Source organism: Colius striatus, chromosome 19 (assembly GCF_028858725.1).
Source record: "Colius striatus isolate bColStr4 chromosome 19, bColStr4.1.hap1, whole genome shotgun sequence".
Taxonomy (NCBI): domain Eukaryota; kingdom Metazoa; phylum Chordata; class Aves; order Coliiformes; family Coliidae; genus Colius; species Colius striatus.
Window position 1 is genome coordinate 1098172 of NC_084777.1, and position 27136 is coordinate 1125307.

Below are 27136 nucleotides of genomic sequence, written 5' to 3' on the forward strand. Positions count from 1 at the left end.
AGGCTGCCCAGAGGGGTTGTGGAGGCTCCTTCCTTGGAGGTCTTCAAGACCCACCTGGACATGTTCCTGTGTGACCTGATCTAGGTGACCCTGCTTCTGCAGGGGGGGTTGGACTAGATGATCTCTAAAGATCCCTTCCAAGCCCTACCATTCTAGGATTCTATGTTTGGACACAAACCCCAGCTCTTGGCACGCTCCTGCCACTGCTCCTGTCACCTCCCTCCCCTGGGATGGCTCCTTAGCAGCTCTCCAGAGTGAGAACAGTGAGGCCCTAGTTCCGAGTGCAGGGAGCAGCACATGAGGTTCTGCGCAGGGCAGGATGGGCAGGGGGCTTGGGAGAGACCCTCCTGGGCACATCAGGTGCCCTCAGCCATGCAGTGCCCTCCGTGTGCCACCCAGCCCCTGCAGCTGTGTGTGAGTGGTGTCTGGTGCAAACAGGCCCTGTGTTGTGAGTGCCCAGTCCTGGGGGCAAAGCCACAGGGGTGGCCCAGGTCTGCTCCTGCCCTGAATGCCCGTTTTGTCAGCCTGGGGCAGGACTTGTCCCCACGCTGCTCTGGTCTGGCTGCTCACATGAATACAGGCACTGTCTGGGGACTGCTCCCGCTGTCCTGGGGGCTCCTGGACAACGGTGGCCTTTGGGCTCCCAGGAGACGGGGGCCACCACATGCCAGAGCTCCTGGCTCCCTGCCAGGCTGGCTGTGAGCCCACAGGGTGATAGGGAGGGCCCCTGTGTAGGGGTGAGCAGAGCCCGGCCATGAGAGCAGCACGGCAGTCCTTCCCCCTGTGCTGTGCTCTGTGTTTGCAGGGTGCACCCCACCGCCCCCAGGGGCTGCTGTGCTGGGGACTGGGGTGGCTTGGAGCAGTGAGCCAGGGAACAGATTTCTGTTTCCACTGGTGAGTCAGTGGTGGCACTGCCAAGGCCCAGGACTCCCCTCCCCTCCCTTCCCTCCGCCCGCTGCCACCTCCCATCTCCGGGCCCTTTCCTGCTGGCCCTCGGGGTTGGCTGCAATGTGGGTGATGTGACACAGCCCCAGGACTCGCTTCCACCTGCTGCCAGGTGCACATTGCCTCCTTTCCCGGGTTAGTGCTCCCCAGATGGATAGGAATGGAGGGAAAGGGACAGTTGCCCTGCAGAATGTCTCGTGTCCTGGGGAGGGACACACAGCCCTCCCATGGGAGCAGCTGGGGATGGCTCGGCTGCAGCGACTGAGGCTGTCAGCGCTGGCATGGAGCAAGAGATGAGGTTTTTGGTGCACCCTCAGCAGGTGCCCACAGGCTGTGGCCAGGCACAGGCTCCAGCGGGGATGTCCCCTGGGGTCATGCTTTGCCCGCCTCAAGGCTGAGCCCATCCTGGGGCAAGCCCCTGTCCCACGTGGGCTCTGTGCCGTGCTGGTGCTCAGCGTGGTGCTGCAGGGCAGCGGGAGCAGGATGGGCAGCTTGGCCAGGCCAGGAGTGAGGCCAAACCACCACAAACAAACCAACCCCAGCCAGTAACTGAGAAGGGGCTGGGGGTTAGTGCTTGGCTGCTGGGCCGTGCCCGTGGGAGGGGTTTTGGGAGGGAGGGCTGCGGTGCCAGCAGCCACCTGCCCGGATGGCCTCAGCCGCCCTTCCCCGGGCACCCCGTCTGCATCACGGGGCCCTCGGGCGCCACAGCCCCTCAGCATCCCTGTCTCAAGCTTCATTTGCTGCTTGCTGCTGAACTGAGAGATTTTAATCTTTTAATCACGTTATGAGCCGAGGTGGTGCCGGCCACGCACAGGAGGAATGTCTGGAAATCAGCAGCATGACGGGAGCCCATCCTGCCCCCACCCACACGGCCACATCGTGTTCTGCTCGGGGACCCCATCCTCCTCAGCCTGCATTATTCTGCCTGGGAGCAGAGCAGAATCTGGGACCAGAGATCAGGACCAGCCATTGGGGGACCATGGCCAGGGAGCAGGACCAGAAGCAAAGGGCTGCTGTGACTGGAGCTCCCGTACCCATGTGCCCAGCTGGCACACATCCTGCAGGCAGCAGGGTGGGATTCCCTGACATACAACAGAAACGGGATCAGAGTGACTTTAGATTGAGAAAAAGGCATTGAGAGGTGGAGGGTCCAGGAAGCCTGGAAGACCCAACACAATAACCCCACTGGGAAACAAAAGCCCCTTTGGTTGTGCTGCTGCTGGTGTGTTGGTGGTGGGAGCAGAGGCGGCTGCTGGCGCTGAGCACAGGGCTGAGCCTGGCGTGTGGGGAGCTGCTCCCAGGGCCCACACCCCTCCTCTTCCAGCAAATGTCTGTCCTGGGTGGATAATCAAAGCTGCTCCTTATCACAGTGTCAGGGGCAGCAAGGGCCGTGCTCTTAGAGGGTGCTTTTGGGGGTCTGAAGAGGGAAGCCTTAGGGGTTCTCAGAGGGGGAGCTGGGGGGGTCCCACAACTGCAGTGAGGTGTCTCTGGCCTCTGGCCACATGTGTTTAGTCACTCCCTTCACCGTGTTTTCCTCCCGAGGGGAGTGCAGGGCTGTGTGGCACGGCCTGGCGCAGTGAGGCGGCGCAGAGCCGCGGCAGCCCCCGCCGAACAACAACAAACCCTGGAATCAGAGATGTGCTGGGAGTTTACTTTACCATGAAAAAATGTCAGAAATTCGTATTGTTTGGACAGGGATTTGCTGGGGATCATTAGATGAAAGCCTGGCAGGGACCCAGCTGGTGGGGGGGAAAGTCAGACAGCTCCTTTCTCATGGTGGGGAGTTGTGGCTGAGTGAGGGATGCACCACGCTGCCGGCATGGGGGGCTTCGGGGCTGAGGCACGAGCAGGGTCGAGGCCTCAGAGAGCCAGAGCAGGACCTGGGCATGAGTACAGTGTGGGGCAGAGGATGCCAGACTGTGCCCTGCCCAGGCCTGGCCCTGGCTTTGGGTCACTGCAATCAGAACCTATTCAGCCATGCTGGCACGGTGCGATGCCAGGGCTCAGCTGTCGGTGACGGCTCCACGGCACAAGGAGCCCGGCCGCAGCTCCACAGGGCACCTGGCCAGGGCACAGGGCCTGCTGGTGCCGAGGGGCAGCTGCCCGGGCATGTAGGGACAGGAGCGGGAAGGAGCTGGGCCCCAGGGGCTGATCTCACCCCTCGGGGCCCCCCGGCAGCTCCACACTTGCCAGACTTTGCAGCGGGGTCAGGGCAGCTGCTCTCCCTCGGCTGCTGCCACTGCTCGGGCTGCAGCTCAGACCTGGAAATGCCAAATCCCCTTTTCCCCAGGACCCAGCAGGGCCCATTCCCTCAGGTCTGTGCTCAGAACTCACCAACCTCTGTGCTGCCCGGCCTGGGGGCTGCCAGGGGGGATGTGCGCTGCCCTCCCCAGGCTCGGAGTGGGGCCAGCAGCCCCTGGGCATGCCTGGCCATGGGACAGGGACAGTGAGTGCCCATCCTGCCCGCTCCTGCCTGCCCGGCTTTGGCACAAACAACGGCACACACAGCCCTGTTTCACATCGGTTAGTTTTTTAATACTGTTCACGTCTAAAATGACCAAAACCAAGCAAAGCACTCCCAGCCCCTCACCCTGCCCCAGGCAGAGCACGGGAGGGCCGTGGGCTCCCCGGCCGTGTGTGCCTGCCCCTGCCTGGGGAGGGTGCTGGTGGGGTGCAGGCAGGGCTGCAGCTGGCACCGCAGGCAGGAGCAGGAGCAGGAGCTCTGCACGGACACGGTGAATGCGTTAAATAACAAGCTACTGAGCAGCGAAAGCAAAGGCATCTTAATCATCTCCTAAAATAGCAACGGGCAGCTGCTGGTCCTGCCCCGGCAGCGAGGGGGCCCTGCCCGCCCCACAGGGCACAGGCCAGGGCATGGTGCCCGGGCGGGCAGCGGTGGGTAGGGTGAGCATGCGGCGCGGGGGGCTTGCGGGGAGCGGTGCGAGGGGCGGGTGCTGTGCGGGGGGCTGCTCAGTGCGGTGCCGCGGGGCTGGAGCTGCCGTGGTGCCGGCGGCACAGACCCACTGCCTCCTGGTGCCACAGGGACGTGGGGCTGTGCTCCTGTCCCACAGCCCAGGGAAGGCAGAGCCGGCCGTGGGGCAGCTCCACAGCCCCAGAGGCCACGTTGTCGAGGGGGTGTGTGGTGGGGCTGCACTTACCTGCACCCCCTGCGATGCAGCAGGCACGGTGCGAGTGGATGGCGGATGGGGAGGGTTTTGGGGTGGCAGCCGGGCTCTCGCCGCAGCCCTGGCCCGGCTGGGGTGCTGGGGCCGGCTGTGTCGGGGCGTCCCAGCTGGGCACGGTGAGGGGAGGGCACAGGGGTGCGGCTGGGACCCGGCTGGGTGCTCAGACCACGAAGCGCAGCCCATAGGTCATCTGATGGCCGTTGTCCCAGGCATAGAGCACCTTCTCCTTGGGGTTGTAGTCGACCTGCGTGGTGAAGGCGTACTGGTTGAGGAAGGGCAGCCGGAGCTCTGCCTCCGTGTCCGTGTGCGTGTCGAAGGCGTAGGAGATCTGCCCCTCCTTCTGGCTGTAGGTGTCCACGGCGTAGAGGATGCCACAGATGATGAAGCAGTTCCCGTAGGCATTGCGCTTCAGCCCGGTCTTCCAGGTGGTCTCCCTCCGCAGCGAGAGGTCCCCGGGGTCGAGGCGGCTCAGGACGATCACCTCCTGCTGCGAGTAGTCGTAGTCCACAGAGGGGTAAATGACCCAGAGCCCGCTCTCGTCCACGGCGAAGTCGATGTCCGAGTGGCCCTTCCACTTCCAGGGCGTCGTGTCCTCGTACAGCGCGTCGTGGAGCAGGGCCCAGCCCGCCACGTACCGCTCCTTCAGGTCGTACTTGATGATGTTCTTGGTGAAGGCGCGGTTGTAGTAAAAGGCTCCCCGGTACACCACGTGCCCGGTGCCGATCCAGTTGTAGGGCAGCTTGTAGAGATTGCTCCAGCGGCCTGCAAGCGAGCAGGAGAGATGTTGGGACCCCTGACAGCACTGGGGTCCTGTGCATGATGGCCTGAGTGCTGGCAGCGGGACGTGTGGGGACTTGTGTCCCACTCGCTGCCTCAGGGATGCTCCCCAGCACGGGTCCCCAGCAGCTGCCCCCCGCCCCAGGGCCTGGCATGGCCGGCTTTGCACAGTGCTGAGCTCTTGCCCAGGAGGAGCCAGGGCCCCTGTGCCCGCTCAGCCGCCAGCACTCACCCTGCTTGAAGTTCTCAAGGCTCCTGAACTCCACCAGGCTGTTGCCATAGTAGTAGTTGGTGACGTAGATGCGGTCGTCCTTGGCCGCCGGGTCCTTCATCCAGGCCCCCTCGTTGCGCCCGTAGCTGTGGTGCTCTGTGGGCGGCTCCACCGACTCGATGGTGCCTTCGCACTCCACCTCCTTCACTGTGCACCAAGGGGGAGGAGGAAGGCTCACCCCTGCCCCAGGCAGCCTGCCTCTGCCAGGCTGGGAAGCCTCTCTTGATGGCAGGGCTATTGCTGACCCAGCCTGGCCACGGGCGCTGGGACCCCCCTGCTCACCCACCTCTGTTTGGCGCTTCGTGGCCCCCGGCGCTGTCAGTCCCCTGCCTGAGGACAGTGGCTGGCGGGCTGCGGGCCGTGGGGCGGGGGGCCAGGGCAGTGCTGGGCACAGCTGTGGTGCTGGGCACGGTGGTCTGTGCCTGCCTAACGGCTTGGGCTGGGGCCCCCTCGGCTGGGAGGGCCGGGGGGTCCCTCTCCTCCTGCGTGGCCGCCCCCTTCGCAGGGCTCTCTGTGGGAGCAGGAGACGGGGGTCAGTGCGTTTGCAGGGGCAGCCCCGGCCCTTGGCCTGGGCGGGGGGGTGTCCCTGCCCCCTCCCGGGACTCACCGCGGCTGCCGGCCAGCCCCTCCGCTGCTCCTGCCTGCCCGGCCTTGTAGTAAGTGACGCCTCGGACCACGGTTTGCTGGTGTGCCGGCAGCTTGGGCTTGGGCGTAGGCAGCGACGCCCCCCTGGCCTTGGTGGTGTCCTTTTTGGGCTTCTCGGGCTTCAGCTGCTTCTCCTTGGGCGCCCGGGGAGCTGCCCTGTCCCCCAGCGCCTTGCGGGGGTTGGGGTACCGCCCCGCCTCCTTCTCCCGGCCACCCGCCGTGTCCTGGGGGGCACGGCCCGGTCAGACCCACCCCCGGCCCCGTGCCCTCGTGGGAGCTCCAGCGCCCGCCCTCAGCCCCGGCCGTGCGTGCGAGGGGCTGCAGCCCCGCGGGTACCTGCGCCTTGCTCTCGGGGACGGCGGCCGCGTCCTTCTGCAGCAGCTGGTAGCCCAGGTTGGAGATCTCCTTCTTGATGCTCATCATGATGTCAGAGTAGTTCTCGTAGCGTTTCATCTGGTCGGTGAGGTGCAGGACACTCTCCTTCATGAAGTCGTTCTCCCTGCTCAGGTTGGTCTTGATGGTCTGGAGGAGAGGAGAGGGTGGATGCCCACGTGGGGAACCCTCGGCGCCCCCAGACAGTCCCGAGCAGCCGGACGGGACACGCTGTGGGGACGGCACCTCTCGGGGCTCACTCACCTCCTCCAGTGTGTTCATCTGGGCCACCACCTTGTTGATGTAGGAGTGCACCTTCATCAGGTCCATGCTGTAGAGCGTTCCCTCCAGCAGGTCCACCATGGACTGCAGCTGTGGAGGGAGAGCAGGGCTGGGGCTGGGGCACAGGACAGGGCTGCACAGCCACTGCAATATCCCCACACGTTCACAGCCAGAGCACAGGAACCACAGTGCTCCATTGCCCTGTGAGGCAGGGACGGGGAGTGTGGGCTGAATGTGAGGAGGGCGCCTCCAGCCCCCAGGCCCAGCCCCAGCTTGCCCACAGATACCTTGAAGAGCTCAGGCGCCTGCTTCTTCAGCTTCTCCATCTTCCACTCGTTCTCGCAGGGGTTGAGCGAGGAGGGGGGTGCGGTGCAGGAGCACTTGCAGTCGGCCCCCGAGCTCACCGTCTCCACCGTGTAGAAGTCCTCGACGCGCGCGCTGCCGCTGCGGACGCGGCCGCAGGCGTCCTTGCTGAGCGGCCGCAGGATGCACTTGCAGCGGCAGTCGGAGCCCTCCGAGGTCATCCGGACCTGGTCCGACTCGCCCAGCGCCTGTGGGAGGGGGGCGGGCGGTGAGGTGTCCTGCCCAGACACCCCACAGGCGCTGCCGGCCCCACCGAGCCATCACGGCCATGTCCCCCTCTGCTGCGTGGCCAGAGGCCTCCCACCGCCCCCAAGGCGCTCAGCCATGCCCCAGAGAGCGTGGGGCATCGCCAGTGCCGGGGCACCCTGTCCCACCACCCTGCACCTGGCTGCTGCAGGTGACACCCAGGCAGCCACTCGCCCCTGCGGCCACGGCAGCGTTTTGTGCTCCCAGGTACTGTGGTGCCATTTCTGTAGCTGGTTCCCAGTCTCCAGCAAGACCCGAGTGACAGTGACTGCGGCGAGGAGCCCCACGGTGCTCTGTCGCCCTTGTGCCGCAGCCCCGAGCCCACACAGGGGCCGTTGTTCGTGGTGACACGCTCGGCCCCCTCCAGACTCCCGCAATGGCCCGAGGCACATGCTCAAGGACTCCCTTGTTTCCACACATGGCCCTGACGCACGCTATGGAGCCCAGGGTGCTTTTCAGATGGTTTCTGCAAATAAGGAGCTCTTCTCCCCCCTCCCCGTTGTGCTTGGGAACAAGGCTGCAGCTCAGCTTGCCTGGTGGGATGGAGAGCTGCGTCCTGCTCCCTCCCTGACAGCAGCTCTGTGCCCGTGGGGTCTGTCTGTGCTGGTGGGGAGCACGGCCACGCTGTGCCCCGTGTGTGGGGACGTGCCTGCTCTCAGCACCCAGGGGAGTGGGAGGAAGGGGGGAGGCAGCGCAGTGACCCCAGAGGGGGAGAGCTCTGCCCGCAGGGACTCTGACTCACCCTGGGAAACAGAACGGTGGCAGAGCTGGGAAATCAGTGCAGCTCTGGCTCTCCCATCCTGCCCTAGAGCACAGCGTGGCGTGGGAAAGGGCAGAGGCCCAAAGGGCTGATATCCTCCCTGCAGGCAGCACCCACGGCCACACAGGCACCATCTGTCCCTCCCCAGCTGGGCTGATGTGCTGGTGGCACCTGGGCAGTTGTTTTCCTGGAGCAGTGCCTGCCTGGCAGGGACCCTCATCTCCCCAGAGCCTCACAGCAGGGATGGGGGCTTCCCTTCCTAAAGCTGCACCAAAAACTCCCGCATTTTGCATTTTAAAAAAGCCTCTCTCCCTTTCAAAGGGAAAGTCCTGATGATTGTGAGGGAAACACCAAGCCCCTGAGAGGGCTGTAAATCGAACAGGATCTAATCAAGTTCTCAGCAGGGAGCAGTGGGGCAGGGACTCCCTCCCCAAACACCACCTCTGCAGGGTCTCGCACCTCCCTGGGGCCCCTTGACCTCCCCAGGCAATGCTGGTGCTTGTGCAAACAGCCCAGTCCTGGCCAGCCACTCCACACACACCCGGGCAGCTCCCTGGCCCCTAGTGCAGCTGCTGTGCTGCCACAGGCTCTGTCCTTCCATGTGCACGAGGTCCCCGTGTGCACACCCAGCCCTGTGCGAGCTCTGCCTGGGGTCCTGGTGTGCTCCATGGGAGCTCCACTTGAATTCCCAGGTGGGACTCCCCATTCCCACCAACACTGCACCAGCCACGGCTGCAGCACAGCCTGACACCCGGGGCCACGCTGCTGCCCCATGCCAGCACCGTCCGCAGGGAAGGGCCGCGGCTGCCCGTGCAGGAAGCTGTTTCCCGTGGGAGCAGGCGGCTCCAGGCTGTGTGTCCCCTCCCTCCCCTGGCAGCGCAGCAGCGGGAGGCACAGCCAGCGCCAGGGCCCAGCGTCCCCCTGAGGTGGGGCACGGGTGGGCTGGAGCCGTGCACAGCCAGTGTGCCCAGAGCAGCCCCGTCAGCGGCTGTTGACACTGTGCAGCACACGAGGAGCTGAGCAAACGGAGGCTCCAGTTCAGCACAGAGGGATAGCCTCTTCCCCAGACACCCCCGAGTCCAAGCCACGTCCCTCCTGTCCCTGGCCGAGGCTGGCTGCAGCAGTGGCACAGGGCCCAGCAGCTGCTTTTGCCTCGCAGCCACGCAGCAAGACAAAACCCAGCTCCCCCCAGGTCAAGGTGCGAGCGGGTGCTGGGGGCCGGGGGAGAGCGGCCGCCCCTTCCCAGGCGCTGCCTGCGCCCTGCGGCACAACAGCCGGGGCAGCCGCCCGCCTTCGCGTGGGGTGGTAACATTAAACCTCCTTCTGCCTTTCAAATGGCTTCCTTAAACAGGAACCCTATGTTCTATTTATACAGAAAAGGTGATAAACAAGGAAGTCTTTAAAGAAAAGGCCCCTGAGTGGCCCATTCTGCCTCAGCCCATCGTCCTCCGTCAGCCTGTGCCCGGCTGTGCCTGACCCCATGGGGACAGCCCACACGGGACCCCCTCCCTGAGGGCTGGGACATGGGGGTGTGAGGCAGCCCCTGCCGAAGGCTGACACACTGCACTGGCTGCTCGGGGGGGAATCTGATGGCTCCCCAAAAAGCCTTTGTGGGGGCTGCTGCAGCTCCACAGGGTCTCCAAGTGGTTCTTTCCCTGCGGACCCCAGCCCAGGGCACGGACAGGTGGGCACTGCTGCTCCTCCGTGGGAGTCCCAGCGCTGCAGTGGGGCTGTGCACCCATGGCTGGCGTGGGAGAGCTTCCCTGCACGTTGCTGTGGGTTCCCTCAGTCCCAGTTTTATGAGCTGGGTGCTTTTCCCAGTGCTGCTGAGTCTCTGGGACCTCTTGCAAGCACGTCCATGTGAGTGCCGAGTTTGCACCATTATTTGGAGAAAGCGGGACCTTTGACAATGAACCTTGGCCAGCTTTGAAGCCGTCCTTTGATTGCTGCCAGAAGACTTGTCTGGGAGGAAAACACGCTGTGTTGATAAGCACGCTGCCATGCTGAGCGCCTCTCGCACAGCTGCAGGAAGGCATGTCCCCGTCACGGGAGGGAAACCATGTCACCCTCCTCTTCCTCCTCCTCCCTGTCCTGGCACAACGTGTCAAACATGTTCTGCAGCACAGGGAGCCAAGGGCAGAGTGGTGCTGGCAGAGCTGGGCCATGGCCGATGGCAGCCAGACCACAGGCACTGGCACTGCCCGCAGGTCCTGTGTCAGTCACGGGGACACAGCCATGCGAAGCGCTTGTATGGCACCCAAATGCCCACGGACGGGATTGCATCCACACGACAAGGGCTGGAAAACCAGCTTCAGGCACAGCGGGCAGCACCTGCACAGAGGGAGGAGGTGACAGCACTGCCCAGGTCCACGGGTGCACGTCCCAGCACCCTTCAGACAGCATCACCCCTGAAAGCCATCCAGGCACCGCGGCACAGCGCGCTCTGATGCCGCTCCCACGCCAACCACTGCCAGCCACAGCTGCCTTTTCATCTTGTTCCACCAAATGACTCGGAAAATCTCGGCTTTGTAACGCTTTGGTGATCCTGGCACCAGCGCCCGTCCTCCCCGGGGGCTGCTCTCAGCGCCCAGGCGCCGGGCCGGGTGCCGGTGTCCAGCTGCCCTGCGCTGCCGCTGCCCTGCCCTGCGCTGCCCTGCCCTGCGCTGCCTCTGCCCTGCCTCTGCCCTGTGCTGCCCTGCGCTGCCTCTGCCCTGCCTCTGCCCTGTGCTGCCCTGCGCTGCGCTGCCCTGCGCTGCCCTGCGCTGCCCTGCGCTGCCCTGCCCTGCCCTGCGCTGCCTCTGCCCTGTGCTGCCCTGCGCTGCCTCTGCCCTGTGCTGCCCTGCGCTGCCGCTGCCCTGCGCTGCCCTGCGCTGCCCTGCCCTGCCCTGCCCTGCCCTGCGCTGCCTCTGCCCTGTGCTGCCCTGCCCTGCCCTGCGCTGCCGCTGCCCTGTGCTGCCCTGCGCTGCCTCTGCCCTGTGCTGCCCTGCGCTGCCGCTGCCCTGCGCTGCCCTGCGCTGCCCTGCGCTGCCCTGCGCTGCCCTGCCCTGCCCTGCGCTGCCTCTGCCCTGTGCTGCCCTGCGCTGCCTCTGCCCTGCCTCTGCCCTGTGCTGCCCTGCGCTGCCTCTGCCCTGCCTCTGCCCTGTGCTGCCCTGCGCTGCCGCTGCCCTGTGCTGCCCTGCGCTGCCCTGCGCTGCCCTGCGCTGCGCTGCCCTGCGCTGCCCTGCGCTGCCCTGCGCTGCGCTGCCGCGTCCCGCGCTCCTCTTCGCGGGGGAAATCTTGTCTGGGCTGTTCTTTCTGGCGCGGAGACGTTAATTGCAGAGCTCGTCACCGCAGCGCCGGGGCTTGGGCACCTTCCAACCCACCAACACGCTCGAAACCTTCCCTGCGCCGAGAGCCCTGAAGCAAAGGGAGCACCAGCACCACAACCGCACCGGCCTTTCCCCGGGAACGTCCCACGCTCCGCGACCAGGCTCGGCACTCGGGGGCTGAGCTGAGCTCGCCAGGACATCCCGCTCCTGCAGGAAAACACCCTCCGTGCCCGTCACGGCCGGGAGCCTGGGCGCGGGGGCACGGTCCAGGGCCCTGGCACGGGTTGCGGTGCTGGTGCCGGCCCGGGGCCGGGCTCACGTCGCCCGCTCTCCCCCGCGGGCGCTCGGGCACTCCTGCCCGATCCTGTCGCTCTCGGTGCTGGTGCAACTGGAGGCGTCGGGGGTGCACGGTACCGCCTTGGGACCCCCCGCCACAGCCGGCCCGGGCACGGCAGGGACCGCTGCCGCCAGCGGGACCTCCGGACCGGCACCGGCCGCCCCGACGGCAGCGGCCCCGCGGGGAGGAGGGCTGCTCCCACCCGCTCCCGGGCACCCGCGGGCGCACGGCGGTTGGGCGCGCCCCAGTCCCATCCCCGACCCCTGTCCCGGTCCGGCGGGTGCTTACCGTGGCGGCGCCGGGCGCCGCGGCCAGCACCGGGAGCAGCAGCGCCGGGAGCAGCAGCGCCCGCATGGCGAGAGCGGCGCCGAGCGCCCGCACCGAGCGCCCGCTCCGCCCGGCCCGGCGGCGGGAGGAGCCGTCCGCCCCGCCCCGTCCTGGCAGCGGCACCGGCCCCAGGAGCGGCCACGGCGGGGGCGGCGCGGTCCCGCCCGGGCGGAGCTGGCCGGTGCCCACCCCGGGGCTGTCCGGGCTTGCCCCGTACCGGGGTTGGCTGCCGGCTCGGACTCGGCTGTCGGGTACCCTTGTGCTGCAGCGTGCCCAGTGTCAGGGCTGCCCGCTCCCTCTCGGGGCTGCCCGCTGCCCTGTTCCCAGGCCGGCCGATGTCCCCGCCGTGTCCCGGCCGAGCCTGTCCGACCCTCCCCGGGGCTCAGCCCCCGGCTCCCGGCTCCCGGCTCCCGGCTGCCGCAGCAGCGCCCAGGGCTCGGGCGCCCCCTGGCGGCGCGGCGCTCCTGCTGCTGCCGGGGCGCGGGGACTTGCCCCTCGGCACAGCCCGGCGCGCGCCGGACGGGGGGCGGGGCCAAGCAGGGCGGGGCCACACGATGGGCGGGGCCCGTGTGGACGGGGCCATGTGATGGGCGGAGCCGCGTGTGGGCGGGACCGCGTGTGGGCGGGGCCATGTGATGGGCGGGGCCGCGTGTGGGCGGAGCCGCGCGGGTACATCCGGGAGGCGCGCGCGGACTACGCTTCCCGTCGTGCCCCGCGAGAGGGCGGGGCGGCCCGGCCCCAGCGCGGCGCCCGCAGCGGCGGCTGTGCCTGAGCCTGTGGCTGTCAGCAGCGCCCGGAGCGGCCATGGGGCAGCGCGGCCGCCGGGGCCCCTGAGACCCGCCGCGCCCCGGCCCGGCGCGGCCCCGGCGCCGCCATGGAGCTGGAGCCGTCCGCAGAGCTCCCGGAGCCCCGCGCCGCCGCCAAGGGGACACCCCGCAACGGTGAGTGGAGCGCGGGGTCCGGGCCGGCCGCGGGCGCCCCTCAGGGCCGGGGGAGAGGGAGGGTGGGGGGGGCGCGGGCCGTGTGGCGCGGTCTCTGCCGGGCCGGTACCGTGCCCAGGCTCTGCCTGCCGCCCCTCGGCCGCCTCTCCGGGGGGGCTCCGGCGGCCGCAACTTTCCGCGGTCGCGGGGCACAACAAAGGGCCGCGCGTGCTGCCCGCCCTGCCCGCGCCGCGCCCCGCTGTCAGCGCCCCGCTCCGCGCGGGGCCGTGCGGGACGCGCGGGGGTTCTGCTGCTCGCGAGTGTCCTGCTGACATAGCCGCTTTTCCCGAAAGTGTAGCGGTTTATGTTTTTTTCTCCATCCAAGTCTTGCGCCTGGCGAGTTCTGGAGCCGCGCTCCGCCGCGGGAGCTCCCGCCGCGCCGGGCGCGTTGCGCTGCGGCCGCGCTCGCTGTCGCGCTGGCCTCGGTGTCGGCTCGCGGGGGCTGCCCGGTCCCGAGGCCGGAGGCTGTGAGGGCTTTGGGGGGCGGGTGCGCGCTGTTGCCGCGGCTGCGGGATGCATGTGGCGTTTATAGGCCCCATTTGGGACCCTTTTACACTTCAGTATGTAGATACCGCATCTGCACTTGAATGTCTGCCATTTTTTATGGTTTACAGTTGCATTTTACTATTGTAAGGTAGTCTTTGCTACAAAGGATGCGCTTGGACAAAAGAGGCTTCTTATCAGCAGCATCACTGCCGTTTGCTGGATAGGAGCATTTCCAACACATACCCATTTCTGTCACTGCCAGCTTTGGCTTTCTCTGGCCGCCCTCAAATGTAATTTTGACTTGTGGCCCTTTGTGACACTGCTGGGAACACTTTATTCCTCTGAATTAGATGCCCAATTGGATGAAAGGTGCTTTTCATCCTTAATACTTCTAGAACTTTCTGACTTAATTTGAGAAGTGTGTGTTGCTTTACTATCTTGGACAATATTAATACTTGGTTAGCATTTATCTCTTTCACCACAGAAATGTGGGATTTGGGAAGAGTCTCTTGATTTTTTTTTACAATGAGTTTTAGGAATTATTGATGTCTTGCACAGCTGTTTCATGTGACAGATGCTGTACCTGTGGCTGTGGTTAGTCTTTTGAATGGATGATGTAACAACCTTTTACTACTTTGCCTTCAAATATGTGAAATACCCGCACGGTGTTGAGACACTGCTTGACCTTCAGTCTTTCTAAAGCCTGCAGGGGCCAGGGGAGGAGCGGAAAAGATTGGCTTGTTGCTTTGTTGGCTTACAAATATCTGCAAATGGTAATGGCAAATCAAGACTCTTAACATTTCTTCTTTTGAGGGAAGGTTCACAGCATTTGCCATGCCTTGAGGCACAGCATCTTCACGCTTGATGAAAGCAGTTAAAATTGTATGACATACACATAGGTGCACGGGAAATACGATTATCTCATTGGTGGCTATGTTAAAATCATTAATGAACTTAAGCTCTGAACATGGGTTCTGTTAACCCCCAGTCAACTGCTGCAGCAGAGTTCATGGTGTCTTCAGTGAAAGAAGCCTTGGAATAAGTTTGAAATGCGGTTGGACAATTTCATTGCAGCAGTTGTGGGCAATTCCTCATTACTTGAGAGGGAATTTGACGTTCTTAACCTATAAGGTGAAGGCTTTCTCATACCAATTTGAGTCTATTGCCTTCCGTGTAAGAAGTGCATTTTGTCATCAAGCAAATCCATGGCAATAAGGAAAATAAGGTTTTGTGGTGGTTTTAAATTAGAGCATTCATTTTCCCAGCATCATTATCAATTGTTTCTCAGCAGCATCCCATTTAACACTAGTTTGCTGGTCAGGTTGTGTCTTTCCTCTATGAATGCAATGGCTTTTACATAGTTTGAATTGTGTTTTAACTAAGGTATCACGAAAGCAGATTATCTAAAATTAAACTAACTCTGGACACTTTGTGTGGTGTGATCTTGGAAGACAAATTTAAGTGTCAGGAAACTACTTCAGTTTTGTGTTCCCTTAAGATTATCAGTGTTTCAGATAGGTAGATGGCTATGTTGGAGGAACCTCGTACCAGAGAGAGAGGAAAGTTGTAAGAGCACAAAGAATGTAAATTTTTTCAAAGAAAAACCCCATTGCTTGCATCCCTTCCTTTTTCCACAGCACTCCCAAACTTTACTGGCACACACTGACATTTTTAGTGGTCCTTTATGCTTGATTGCTTTGCATCTGATGAGATAAGCCTTTGCTTAACAAAGACTATTTCATTGATACAGTTAGGTTTTGGTTTACTTGCTATAAACATTTCTTTGAAGACTTAGTAAGAAAAACAAATTGAGTTGTGGAATGGCAATGCTGCTGAAGTCAAATGTCTCTGAATAAACAAGAAGCTGCAGTGTTATTTCAACTCAGTATTGCCTTGCTGGCTGTGGATGGCTCTTGCTTTTGTAAATGAAAATAGACAATAATAAAAAGTAGAATTATGAGCTTGGGTCTACAATGGGAAAGAAAAGACTTGTAACTTAGGAAGAACTTTGTTAGACTTGATGGTAAGATGGAAAAATACCTCTTGGTGTAAAGTTGGAATTTGGTATTGATGGCTTCTGTAGATCATTAATCAGGAAAATGGGTTTATGCATGCCTTTTTGTACTAAAAGCAGGCCTAGCAATGCATGTTCAGCAGATGCAGTGTGTGATGGGATACTGCAACAACTGGATTTTTTCCCAGCTTTGCTATAAAACAGTGTAAAGGTACTGTATTCTAGAAAGTGAGGGAACTTTTCCATCAGGGAGACCCCTCTGTGGTCTTAGGGAAGCAATAGTCATCTTTGTGCTGTCTCTGGCAAGTCAGTGGGGATTTTTTGTTTTGTGGGGGTAATGTTACTGTTCAGCTCTTACATGCTGGTAGCTTTGAACAAATGGATTTACACTAGCATTCTCTGGGAATGAGAGCAGAGTTTATCCTGTTGATAAACTGCCTATTTAAATAAAGCCCTCAGCAGTGTAATCTGGTAATTCTAATTAAGTAATTTACATAAAGAATTGGCCCAGGGTTTCATCAGATGGTTGCTGGTGAGCTCAAATGCATTCTTTCCCTCCAGCTGTATTAAACTAGCCTTTTGATCCTTTCAATTTTTTAGCCTTTAAGCCAGAGTGGTTATCACTTTGCAGAGTTAATTGAGAAGGGGAAGTCAGGGGACAAGAGGATCCTTCGAGGTTTAGCTTTAGTCTTAATTATTATAGTTCTAATTACCTAATTAGAAGGCTTGCAGATTTTGTGTGTTGATAAAAATGATCTGTACAGGTTTTGTTAGAAAGAGGAAGCACACCACTGGTAGGCAGCTTCAGTGAAGTTCTTTATTGGTGAATGATTAGCAATAACTTATCTTGAAAGCAGTATGTGTCTGGAGTATCTGAGTTCTGCTCCAGCCCTTTGATAAGGAGGTTTCATTTACAAAGGGTGGACCCTCCCGTCCTTTGGAGACCATAAGCTGCATATCTGCCTTCTGTTGCTTAATCACCCCAGTTGTAGGCCTGGATGGTGGTGAAATTAAGACTTGAGAAATGGCTGGTCAGTGTGAAGGATACATTTTTTTAAACCCTTTTTCCCTTTGTGTATGCATCAGGAAAAAAAAGAGAAAGATTTGCCAAGGTTGTGGCTGACCACAAAGTGCTGTCTTGATGGAAACATGAAACATCTTTCATGGCAATATAACCCAGGATTGTGAAGCTGTTGGGACTAAATCTCAAAGTTCTCTTTTCATGTGCAATCCCACCAGTTATTCCAGCAGCAGCATTGCAGTGGTGGGAGGTATTTCTAAGCATGCACGTTGTGCTCAGGTCAGTGTGGTGGATTTGCTGTACTGTGAGCTAACCAGCGAGATTCTTTCTGAATCTGTAAATGGGCCTGATGCTCCTATAGATGTCAGGGTTTATGCTACTTAGTTGATACTGACTCTGGCACTACAGAGACTCATAGGGTTCATCTGTGGGAATTGTTTTGATCAGATCCCAAAGCCAGAATTAAGTGATTAAATGATGGCTGTGGTGGTTGTAGTAAAGAACATCTGAAAAGAATTTGTGTTCTGAAAGTTCTGCCAAGCAGTAACTTGTTCTCCAAACATGTATTTGTTCAGTCTTGCAGCTGCAACTTGACTTTTTAATGTTGTTTGGCAATGCCTACAAAGAATTATTCCTAAGTATGCTGTTGCTTTAGATGTCTTGTGCCTGATGTTGACAGCAGTGAAGATCCTTTCTATGGGTCACAAGTAGTGCTTACTCTTACCTGCAAATAACTTAATGTAATATGACATTCTTGGTTCCTGGGGCTCTGATTTAAGGTGGCTAGCAGCCCAGCTCAGATCTTGGCTTATTTTGCAATAGAGAACCTGTTAACTTGGAGCTTGATACTTAAGGTCATTTTTTTTTCCCAGAGGTAGAGCCGAGTGTCTGTTCAGCAGGAGCTTGGGGTGTGAAGGGTGCTTTCCTGTGGCTGGTACATCTAAGCTGTACTTGCTATTGCTGTTCCATACCAGTTTGTCAGCACACTGGCACATTTGCTTAAAGCACCTGTATGATGGTCATAGAGGCTTGACTCTCTTCTACACAGCAGCAAAGTTAGAACTGGTAGCAGGAACGTCTTTACCCGTTAGTTTTGTATGAACTAGTTGAAATTATAGCAGTTGTGCTAGGGCTCTGTGGTTTTGTGATCCTTGCCTGCAGCTTGCAGTCTTGTGGTAAAACACTGATTTGGGTAACTTCTGTGGTGTCAGATTGATCAGCTTCTTGAATGCTCCTAAAAAACTGATATTTGGCTGATTTCAAATGAAAAGTCAGTGCTAAATATAAGGTGCTTGGAGATGGCTTTGGAGATTCTGCGTTGGGTTGATGTTGATGATGCTGATCCAGTGTGCAAGCTGGGAGTTTGTAGCTTAGCCTTGTCTTTGGTGTCTCACTAGAAATGCTTAGTTGGTGCTTGCTTTTGAGCTTTAAAGTTAGTATGGTTTTTCTCGACAGTGTGTGTGTATTTCAGACGAGCAGAAACCCAAGGTCCCAGCAGAATGGGTCTCTGACAGGCCCTTTGCAGGGTTTTAGAAAATAGAAGAAAGCAGAGGAAAGCATGCATTTGATGCCAGTGCTGTGGAATGCCTTGCAGCCACCAATTCACAGCTGCAAGTGTGGTTACCCAGTGCCTCCTGCTTAACTTGCTGGCTTTGAGGGGTTTTTCTTTGCCCACTTCTGTTTTCCTGCTTACCTGATACATGTTGTATGGGTCTGTCACCTTAACACTTGAGTTGACCTTTAGTATTTCACTTTGATTTACATAGGGCCTCTGCTCAGTGAACTGTCCCTGTCACAGGATGATATCCATAAAAATGACACTTCCTAGTCTTGAAAAAAAATCCCCAGGCCCATTGGAGACATGTGAAAAGGACACCCAGCAGGAAGAGAGGCCCATGGCTTGAAATATTCATCAATCATTTTCCTGGCACCAGGAAACCAATCAACTCTTCTAAGGAGTAGAGTCTAATCAATCACACAATGTGGGAAATAGGGATCACTGGCCCTACCAAAAATGTGCCTTCATGTTGACAGAGGAAAAAGTGTTGTGTTTGTGCTTATTCACCAGTAGTAACCTATACCTCTGGTGTAAAGGACTGTCTTTTGTCAAAGAGAATCGGTTAAAGAAAACAATGTTGTAAAGGCAACTTCAGCTTGAACTAAAGATTTTGTTTCTTGTGATGCTGAGCTTTGTTTTGTTTCAAGACTCTTTTTCTTTACCTTTCTGTAGCTCATAAGTGAAAGTTTTGTCTCCTGTTCCCAAAACTCTCTATCCTATAAACAGCAACTACAGCAGCATGGTGGTTTTATCTGGAAATTAAAAATTTATCACTTTCTTCCTGAAACTTCCTGAAGTTTGAAATATCTTGTGTTGCAAACTGATCCCAGGGAAGGACGTGCACCTCTGGATGCTGGTCTTCATCTTCTATCTGGAACTTGTGTTAAAAAATACAGATATAAGTAAATAGTGGTTGATTAATCTGTAGGATGTTTTATTTTAGCAAGTGGACAGAGGTTATTTGAATTCTTATTTTCTAGTAAGATGCTATAATTTGGAGCAAGAGAGTTGTTTGTAACATTTGTTGGAAATGGAAGCCTCTGCAATAGCTGTTGCATGAGAAAGGCCATAATGTTTGTGATAAAATAATTGGCAAATAGATTGCTGGAATTCCTTCACCAGGAAAACATTTCTTGCATGCCTTGTAGGAAATAAGAGGCATTGAGCTAATGGCCCTAATGAGCTGTGGCTTGGTGTTGCCCTGCTGATGCCTGCTCCAAGTGTGGCAGGGCAGAGGCAGCAGGAGCCCTGTGCAGTGTTCCTGGGTGCCGGTCTGGCCCCGTTCTCTGCTTCCATGTGTGTTTAGTGGGGGCTTGACACAGACTTGGCTGTGTGGTTTGAGTGCTGGGTCTGTTTCCATTTTCTATTTCAATAGCTACAGAGACTTGAAACAAACATAACTTTCAAGGGCCCGGCCCTGTACCCCTTTACAGACCTACTCAGGAAGTGCCAGTTTTTTGCTGGCTCTGGGAGGCCACTAGCCTTTTGTGCACCAGTTGCCCTGTGCTCAGAGCAGGCTTGCATGAATGAAATGTAAGTGAGCTATGTGGAGTGGAGATGACCCCAGTGTGCTGACAGCTTCTGCCACAGGTGTCCTCAGGCTTGCCTAGTGCTGCTGGCCCTCTCCAGATTGCCAAGGCAGTGCTAGAGCCAGCCTCATCTTACGTGGTCCCCTAAAGGATCAGGTCACACTGCTATTACACTTGTTTTCTTCACTTGTTGCCAAGCTTGGGCAGGGTCTGTGGTTGACCTCACACTGCTGGCCAAGCAGAACATGGCCATCTGTGAAAGGTGACAGTGATGAACAGCAGGGAGTGCCTAGGTGGGAGTGTTCTTACTCTGATTTTTAGTGATTAGTTTCTAGTTAACATGAGGTGAACTCATGAGTCTCTGGTTTGAAGTATGAAGATGTCAAGTGTTGAGACAGTTGCCAGAGAAGTGGTATTGGTACCAACATGGGCTGTGGTGGACTTCTGTGTTCCCTTTGAGGCTTTGCAGGGCAGGAGTTGTCTGCTTCACAGTACAAGCTTGGCAAGTGCTGCAGGAGCAAGCGAGGGGAGGCTAAATCACTGCTGCAAGCTGGCAGAGCTTCTGGGTGCTTATCTGACACTTCCTTTAATGGATTTTGGTGGCTTATGAATTCATTGGAGACGTCCAAACTGAAACTATGGCTGTTGTCTGCGGCCACTTGTTCTGTTCCTTGATTAAACCTGAGAATATTGTCAAAAAGCAAAGTATGACTACGTATTTCTGAGGGTGTATGTGTAGTAGCCAGTTGCCATGCCTGGGTCTTGTCCTGCCTTAGCTGCCTGGTCTGAAGCCTCAAAGAATGGCCTTGTAGAGAGGGAGCAGCCGTGATGGAAGCACTGAGTGATGCCTTCCTGAGGATTGCTGTGCTGTATGGATACTGCATTGTTTACCTGCAGTGCAACAGGAATACAAGCCCTTGATGTTCTTATCACAGGGATTAAAAATTAAGCTACAGCTTTAAAAGCATGTTAATATTTGTTGTGACTCTAATCAGCTGAAGCTCTCTCTCTGTGCTGAGAGGCTTTGCAGATGGGCATGCTACAGTTCAGGTAGCTGGCAGGCTCTTGTGGCTCCCCAGCAAATACACTGAAGTACTGGATCCCTTCCCTTACCCACACACAAGAGTAGCATCAGCCTCAATTGTCCCTTAAATGAAATGTTGCCTGACTTCTTTTAATTTGATTCCCTGCCTGTTGAAATCACTTTCTGTAGTGCTTGTTTTGTGCTTCAGTGTGTCCAGGCTTTCACGAGAGAACACAAGCACCTTGTCACATGCAGAAGCTCCTCGAATTCAGGGATGATTTGTTTTTAAGTGGTTCACTGATGAAGTGTGTACACTCCAGCTTTGGGCCTGGCTGTGATCTCTTGTTGTGAGCACACACTCCTGCTGCTGCTGGGTGGCTCCTGTGGGTGTGCTGGCCCAGTGGGCCTTTGGGTGCCAGGGTAGACCTGGAGGGATGGCTGGGGTGGCTGTCTGGGGAGAGAAGGGCAGAGGCTGTGCCCAGGAGACAGCACCCTGCTCACCATCAGTGTTTTGCTTTGCTGGAGTGGGAGCTGAACGGGTTGTGTTGTATGTGCAGAAGGGGAGGTAATGTACTGACAGGCTAATTCCTTTAAGCTGCATTTTTGCTGCTGTATAAAAAAAATGAATGGTAAATCACAGCTACTGAATGTTTATACTGATCTTAAGAAATGTATAAAATACTGATCTGTAAATGTTTTTGTTTGCTCACCTAGTAGATTGCTCAGCTTCAAAAGAAGGAATATAAACAGATTTCCCTTAGCAATGAATACAATTGTTTTAAAATTATAAAAACTTGTAATCACGTGTCTTAAACTTGAGACAAAAAAGCAAAATGGTACACTTTTTTCATGGAAGCCTGCAAAACATGAACTCTTTTTCTAAAGCTAGATTTAGCTAAAATTTAAAGTTCAGATTGTTCTTCAGAGCAACAGTGTATACTAAATTAACACAAATTATTTTCCCATTGAGAAGAATAGGAACTTCCTTCAAAATGTAGGTTTTTCTGTATTTAAGGTAATTTCCTAATGTAAGTGGAAACAAATATCCAAGTGTTAGGAATAATGCTTTTATCCTGAGAAATATTTTCTAGCTGTCAAACAGTTTCTGATGTACTTTAAGATGTTTAGATGTATTATCACAATTAAAAGCTAATAAGAGATGTGGCATCCTGCAAAATGAGCTTATGGCAGTAGACATGTGGCTGGAATGAGCCTCAGAGAGAAAGGGAAGTGTTTCTGGAATTGCAAGCAGCAGGAGCTAATACGGTTTGCAAACATGGTAGACAGTAGGCAGAGATGTAGATGGGGAGAAAAGGATCAAATTTCCCTTGGTTCTTGCCTGTATTTAGACCCTGTCCCTTGGAGGCCAAATGCTTAATGTAAGCTTTTCACTCCAGCAATTGATAGGGCTGGAAGAGAAATACCCAGGGAGACTGGAAGGCTGTATGTAGATCACTGAATTTCATGAGCAAGATGCTTGAATCAATGGAAGGAAAACATTTTTAACAGGGTGCAAAACTCTCATATTTCATAGCAGGTGTTATAGTGATGCCAAGCTATGAGTGCTGTCTGGGGCCAGGTGGCTGTGAAGTTGCAGTGTGCCAGCCTTTTTCATATCTGTTTTCCAGGAGAAGTTTAGGGTCCAACTGAGTGAACTGTATCTGCTGAAAAGCTGCGTGCCTGCTCTTGCTGCAGCATCACCCCAGCTCTGGCATGCCTGCCCGAGTCCCTGAGCATCCCACAGGCATCTCAGGGACCTGCCTTTAATTCAATCAATCATCATGAGCCACAGAACACTTCCAGGTAGCTTGTAGGAAATGAAGACCTGGGAAAAATGGAAGAGCAGCAACCACACTATATACCCACACTAACAAATTAAATGCTAAGCTCATTCATTGATTTGTTCCTCGTGTGATGTGCAGTGAGAGCTACAGCTCTAGTGGCTGACTCATACAATACAGAATGTATCATATTTCTAAAACATGTCACTTCCATGTGCTGAACCATAAAACTTTTTGTTTAAATATAGAATGACAACAGTGGCTTTTAGGTGATAGTGAGCATATTTGCTGCAACCCAGCCATCGCTTCATTATTGAGCACTGTAGGACTGTACCTAGGCAGTTGGTTTTTCCCTCTAATGCTGTTTTAATATTGATTATACATTCATGGTTGATTTGGATGATTGAGTCTTTGTGTACTTGTGGTAACAATGAGGAAACTTGTTTCGATGTGTAGTGCTTACACCTATCTTTCACATTCTAGGATTCTGTCGAGATCCTCCCACAGAGCAGGATTCTTCCACTAGTAAGTACTAGCTGGTCTTCTCATCTCCAGGCTAGTGCAGTGAGCCAAGTCCTAGTAGACATTGGCAATGTGCAGCTGAAGTCCATTAGAGTTAGAAGCTGTAATACTATCTCACTAATTAAAATTTGAAGATAAATGCTGTTAAATTAATTAACCTTGAGGTTAGGGGGAAAAAAACCCCCTGCTTTCAGACTCATGTGTCAGTGCTCCTCCAGGATCCCAGATTGTTAGTGCCATTCATACACTAGCTGCTGAATTAAAAGGGCATGTTACCTGCTGGGTGGTAAAAAGCTTCATTTACAGTAGCTTTTTCTAGCCTGGCACACAAGTTGGCATCTAGAGCCACTCACCTCTGGGAACGCTGGCTAATTTGCAACATGATTTCTGGCATCTTCTGTATGTGACAATGTGCTGTTATTAGGAGATAAGTATTAATCTGTGTTGCTGTTAATTCTAAAACATCAATAGCATCTCTAGTCCTGTACAATGTCAGTTAATGTTGGGTTTTAATGTAGGTAATTCTAGTGGATTCAATAGATGGCTTTTGCCATAGTAATGTGCTTTCTGTTGGTCAATGTGTTATCAGGGATCAAAAAGTAAATAGTTTCCATAGATTTACAGAATGATGATGCAATTATCTTTCAATATTGAGGTGCCCTGAGCTGCCTGGTATGCAGTATTCCATTCAACCAAAATGTTCCCATGTACAGAGGACCTAAAACTTCATGTCTATGGACACAGAATGGGGCATTGCATCCTGGGAGGCACTGGCTGTGAAACAGAGGTGTTTGTTGTAATGCAGGAGCAAAAAGCACTGATGTGGTTCTTTGGAAACTGGAAGTAGGTTTCTTATGTTTACTGCCTAACTGATACTGCCAGTGCTGCATTGGAGTGCTGATACTGTAGTATGTCATTTTAAGTCTGAATATGATGCTTGGAAAGCAAAAGGAAATGATGTAAAACATTTCAGTGTTGATCTGTGAATCAAGATTAACATGAGTCTCAATTTAAAGGTAAAGAAACTAGATGTCTTAGGAAGGCATGTTTTCAGGCCTGGTTATTGTGTAGTCCCTTTTGCATAAATACCCAGTGCCTCTTGTGGAGCTCTTCTGAGGGCTTGTACTCAGTGACTAAATGTCACTTGTTTAGAGTGTGCTGGAAGCTTTCTTCATCATAGTTATTTTTCTAAAAAGCTCTTCCTTCTTGGCTGTGTACCAAGCTTTCTCTTTCTGTAGCCTGAAGGTCCAAAATAAGGTGCAAGATTTATATGAACCCCCCTTCAGAGGAATGTGTGGGCTGCTGTAGTTGGCTGAGAGCAGCCTCAATGAACCTTGCAGTTGCCAAGTGGTGGCTCTCGGAACACATCCATCTGTCCCACCCCATGTAACAGGAGGAGAACCCCTAAATCTCCCAGTGAAGCAGCATGGGCAGCTTTCAAGAAGGGCACTGCACTTTTTTCAGGAAGCACAGGCAGCTTCTGGAAATCTAGCCCATAACATATGTGGTAAAGCTGATACCACAGCAACATGCATCTCCTCTGCTTTGATTTTTTTTTTGTCTCAGGAGGCATTTCAGGAATCCTGTGACTTTTGATGGCATCAATAAATCAGATAGCATGCTGACAGAATTTTACTGGAATGTAAACAGGCATTTAAAATAACAATGTCTGTATGGTGTTTATTGAGGAATACAGTGCAGGTACAGCTCTTGAGTATGTGGAACACTAAACTGCTGTGAATGTTTCCTTTCAGTTGTGTTAAGCAGGAATTGTAATTGTTTCCCATGTTAATGAAGCTTAATATTTATCATGAGATGATATGTCCCACTCCTCTTTCCAAACAGCATGTGTTTTCAGTGTTGAGGTGAGACAAGAAGCTCTACCCAATGTGGAGGAAAGGGGAGGAATGTCTCTGCATAGTAAAATTTAACTGATAAGGGGTAATGAATCACCTTTAACTTGGCTCTGCTGAGCAGTAGTTGATCTGAGGAACTGCAAGCTGGTCAACCTCATCTCAATCCCTGGGAAAACGATGGAGCAAATTCTCCTAAAAGATGTTTCCAGGTACTTGAGGGACAGGAAGGTAATTTGGAATACTAGCTATGGGTTTACCAAGGGGAGATCATGCCTGACCAAACTTGTTCCTTCTGTGATATGACTGGATCACTGAATGAGGAGATGACAATTTTGTCATTAACCTTAACCTCAAGTTAGGCTTTTGATGCAGTCTCCCAAATCCTTGTAGTCAAACTAGGTTTCACAGCAAATGTAAGTGAAAACTCTGCTCTCTGATTCTAAGGGTGTTGCAATCAACAGTTCAAATACTTACCAGTGGCCAGTTAGTCTGTGGCTGTCCTTGAGGCCAATATTGAGGCCAATACTATTTAGCAATTTCACCATCTGGATAATGGGATGGAGTATTCTCATCAGACTTGCAGATGATGCCCATTGATACTTTGGAGGGCACAGCTGCTGTTCTGGAGGCCCTCAATAACCTGAAGGAAAACGTTTCAAAATTAAACAGAGGCAGATGTCAAGTCCTGCATCTGGAATGTAATAACCCCATGCAGCAGTCCAGGTTGGAGTACAGCTTTGCAGAAAGAACCTGGGGTCCTGATGAACCTCATGACTGAGTAGGCTGTGCTTGTAATGATGACAGCTCATGTGCTGGCTTATGAATAGCCAGGAGGCTGAGGGAAGTGCTTATTCTCTCTGAGACATGGCAGAATCACACCTGGAAAACTGCAATTCTGGGCATCCCAGCAGAACACAGGTTGAACTGAAGTAAGTCTGCTGGAGGGCTGCTGAGATGGCTGGGGGCTGGAAGGCAGATGCACACAGGCTGAGGGAATTGCATTTGTTTAACTTGGAGAAGAGAAGGCTAAGTGGGGATTAACTTGACATCTTCCAGTTCTTTAAAGTGGCTGTAGGAAAATTGGAGCCAGGCTCTTCAAAGGTACGTGGCAAAAAGCCAATACAATGGTCATGAGTTACAACAAAGAACATTCCTATTGGACATTCTGGGGAGGGGATAAAAACTTAGTGGCAGGAATGCAGCACTGGAACAGGTGTCCAGAGAGGCCATGGAGTCTCCATCCTTGCAGATTTTGAAAGCTTGAGTAACAGACCCAGCCTTGAAACTAGGTCTGCTTCCAGTGCAAAGTTCAACAAGAGCTCCAGAGAATTCTTCCAACCTGAATTATTAACGGATAATAGAAGTACAACTCTACTGAAAGGTCTTGGGGATGTTGCCTGGAAGTTCTAATGCCTCAGTTTTGTAGGGAGAAGCCTATAATCCAGTGTTACATTACTGGCATTTCCCAAGTCAGAATCCCTATTTTTAGCATGCATATTTCACAGTCTTTACTAAAATATTATCTGGTTTACTGAGATTTTACTATTCAAGTGTCCTTCTGTTTGTAACCCCACCAGCACCACTGCATTTTTACTGAACAGACCCATGTGGGTGATTGATCTTCAGCAGGCTAGCAGCTGGTCAGAAGCAGTGGAAGATGATGCAACTTGCTGAATCAGCATGTTCTGCTTATTCTGATCTGTGGTACTCCTGCATTTGTTCAGGTTATCTACTGTACCTACCTCTGAGAGGGGGTACCGAACCTCATGCACTGCTATCTCCAAAGTCCAATGCTATGTCACAGGTTCAGGCTAAGTTCATTTCTAGGAGTAGCCCATATACCCTTTCAATTAGCATAAATGGGGACAAGGGCAGTCAAAGGTCAAGAGGAGTTCAAAATAGCATAACCTTTTTTTGGCCAGTGTTCCCAAATGTTCCTAACCCTGCAGAGTGCTCCAAGCAATCCTTGCCAGCTTGTTTACTAGACAATTGCAAAAGCCAAAGAACAAGGCCTGATACAGGGGAATTTAGAAGTCAGGCAATTGAGAATAAGTAGCATTGTTGCTTAAATCAGGAGAAATAATTGATTTATGTTATGGTGGCCAATTAGGCTGTAAAGTAAAAACCTCTTAAAGAAACCCTGTGGCTTCAAGAAAGCATTTTGCTCTGGATTCTGCTCGGCAAACAGAGTACCCCAATAAAGGTCATCAGCTCCATGAGCTAAATTATTAATTCCTTTCATGCCACCCAGGGCTTGTAAACAGTGTATAATACAAGAAAACAATTGGCACTGTTCACTTACTGGGCAGAGGAGAGGTCAGAGGGTAAATAGTTGTATTGGCAGCAGCTGCTCCTCATAGCTGAGCAGACTTTTGTCCTTTTCATCTAGAGCAAACCAGTTTCGAAAATCTTAGCTGTTTACTAATCCATATCTCCTCTCAGCTGAATTATTTCTGGGAGCTTAATGTATTGCATGTAACTATGAAGATAAAAAGGGCTGGAGGGAGGGCGAGAGGTTGTGGATAAGAACAGAACCAGCATTGCCAG

The 27136-nt window shown here is 54.6% G+C and overlaps 2 protein-coding genes across 5 annotated transcripts in view; one reads left to right on the forward strand and one right to left on the reverse strand.

The window, feature by feature from the left end:
- Window positions 1-3458: 3458 nt before the first annotated feature.
- OLFML2A (olfactomedin like 2A) lies at window positions 3459-11862 on the reverse strand. Its single transcript, XM_062011832.1, has 8 exons — window positions 11780-11862; window positions 6765-7028; window positions 6460-6567; window positions 6160-6345; window positions 5786-6047; window positions 5465-5689; window positions 5140-5325; window positions 3459-4892 (listed from the first exon to the last, which is right to left on the reverse strand). Exons 1-8 carry the CDS (start codon window positions 11843-11845, stop codon window positions 4291-4293), a joined length of 1899 nt encoding a protein of 632 aa, XP_061867816.1. The 5' UTR covers window positions 11846-11862; the 3' UTR covers window positions 3459-4290.
- A 786-nt stretch (window positions 11863-12648) lies between these two features.
- NR6A1 (nuclear receptor subfamily 6 group A member 1) overlaps window positions 12649-27136 on the forward strand; it is an 82665-nt gene continuing 68177 nt past the window's right edge. For 3 of the 4 annotated variants that reach the window (XM_062011737.1, XM_062011738.1, XM_062011739.1), the window contains exon 1: window positions 12649-12759. In XM_062011737.1, coding sequence (XP_061867721.1) covers window positions 12693-12759 — 67 coding nt within the window. In that variant the 5' untranslated portion in view covers window positions 12649-12692. Of the gene's footprint in view, window positions 12760-22699; window positions 22737-27136 lie in introns of those variants that run through there. The other variant, XM_062011740.1, reaches the window with a different exon arrangement.

Excerpts from the sequence above, each read along its gene's own strand:
- OLFML2A (XM_062011832.1), bottom strand. The coding sequence starts at position 11,845 with ATGCGGGCGCTGCTGCTCCCGGCGCTGCTGCTCCCGGTGCTGGCCGCG. Across the intron at positions 6,048-6,159 it reads TCCCCGAGAGCAAGGCGCAG|GACACGGCGGGTGGCCGGGA; the intron begins GTACCCGCGGGG and ends CGTGCCCCCCAG. Across the intron at positions 5,690-5,785 it reads GGGGCTGGCCGGCAGCCGCG|AGAGCCCTGCGAAGGGGGCG; the intron begins GTGAGTCCCGGG and ends CTGCTCCCACAG.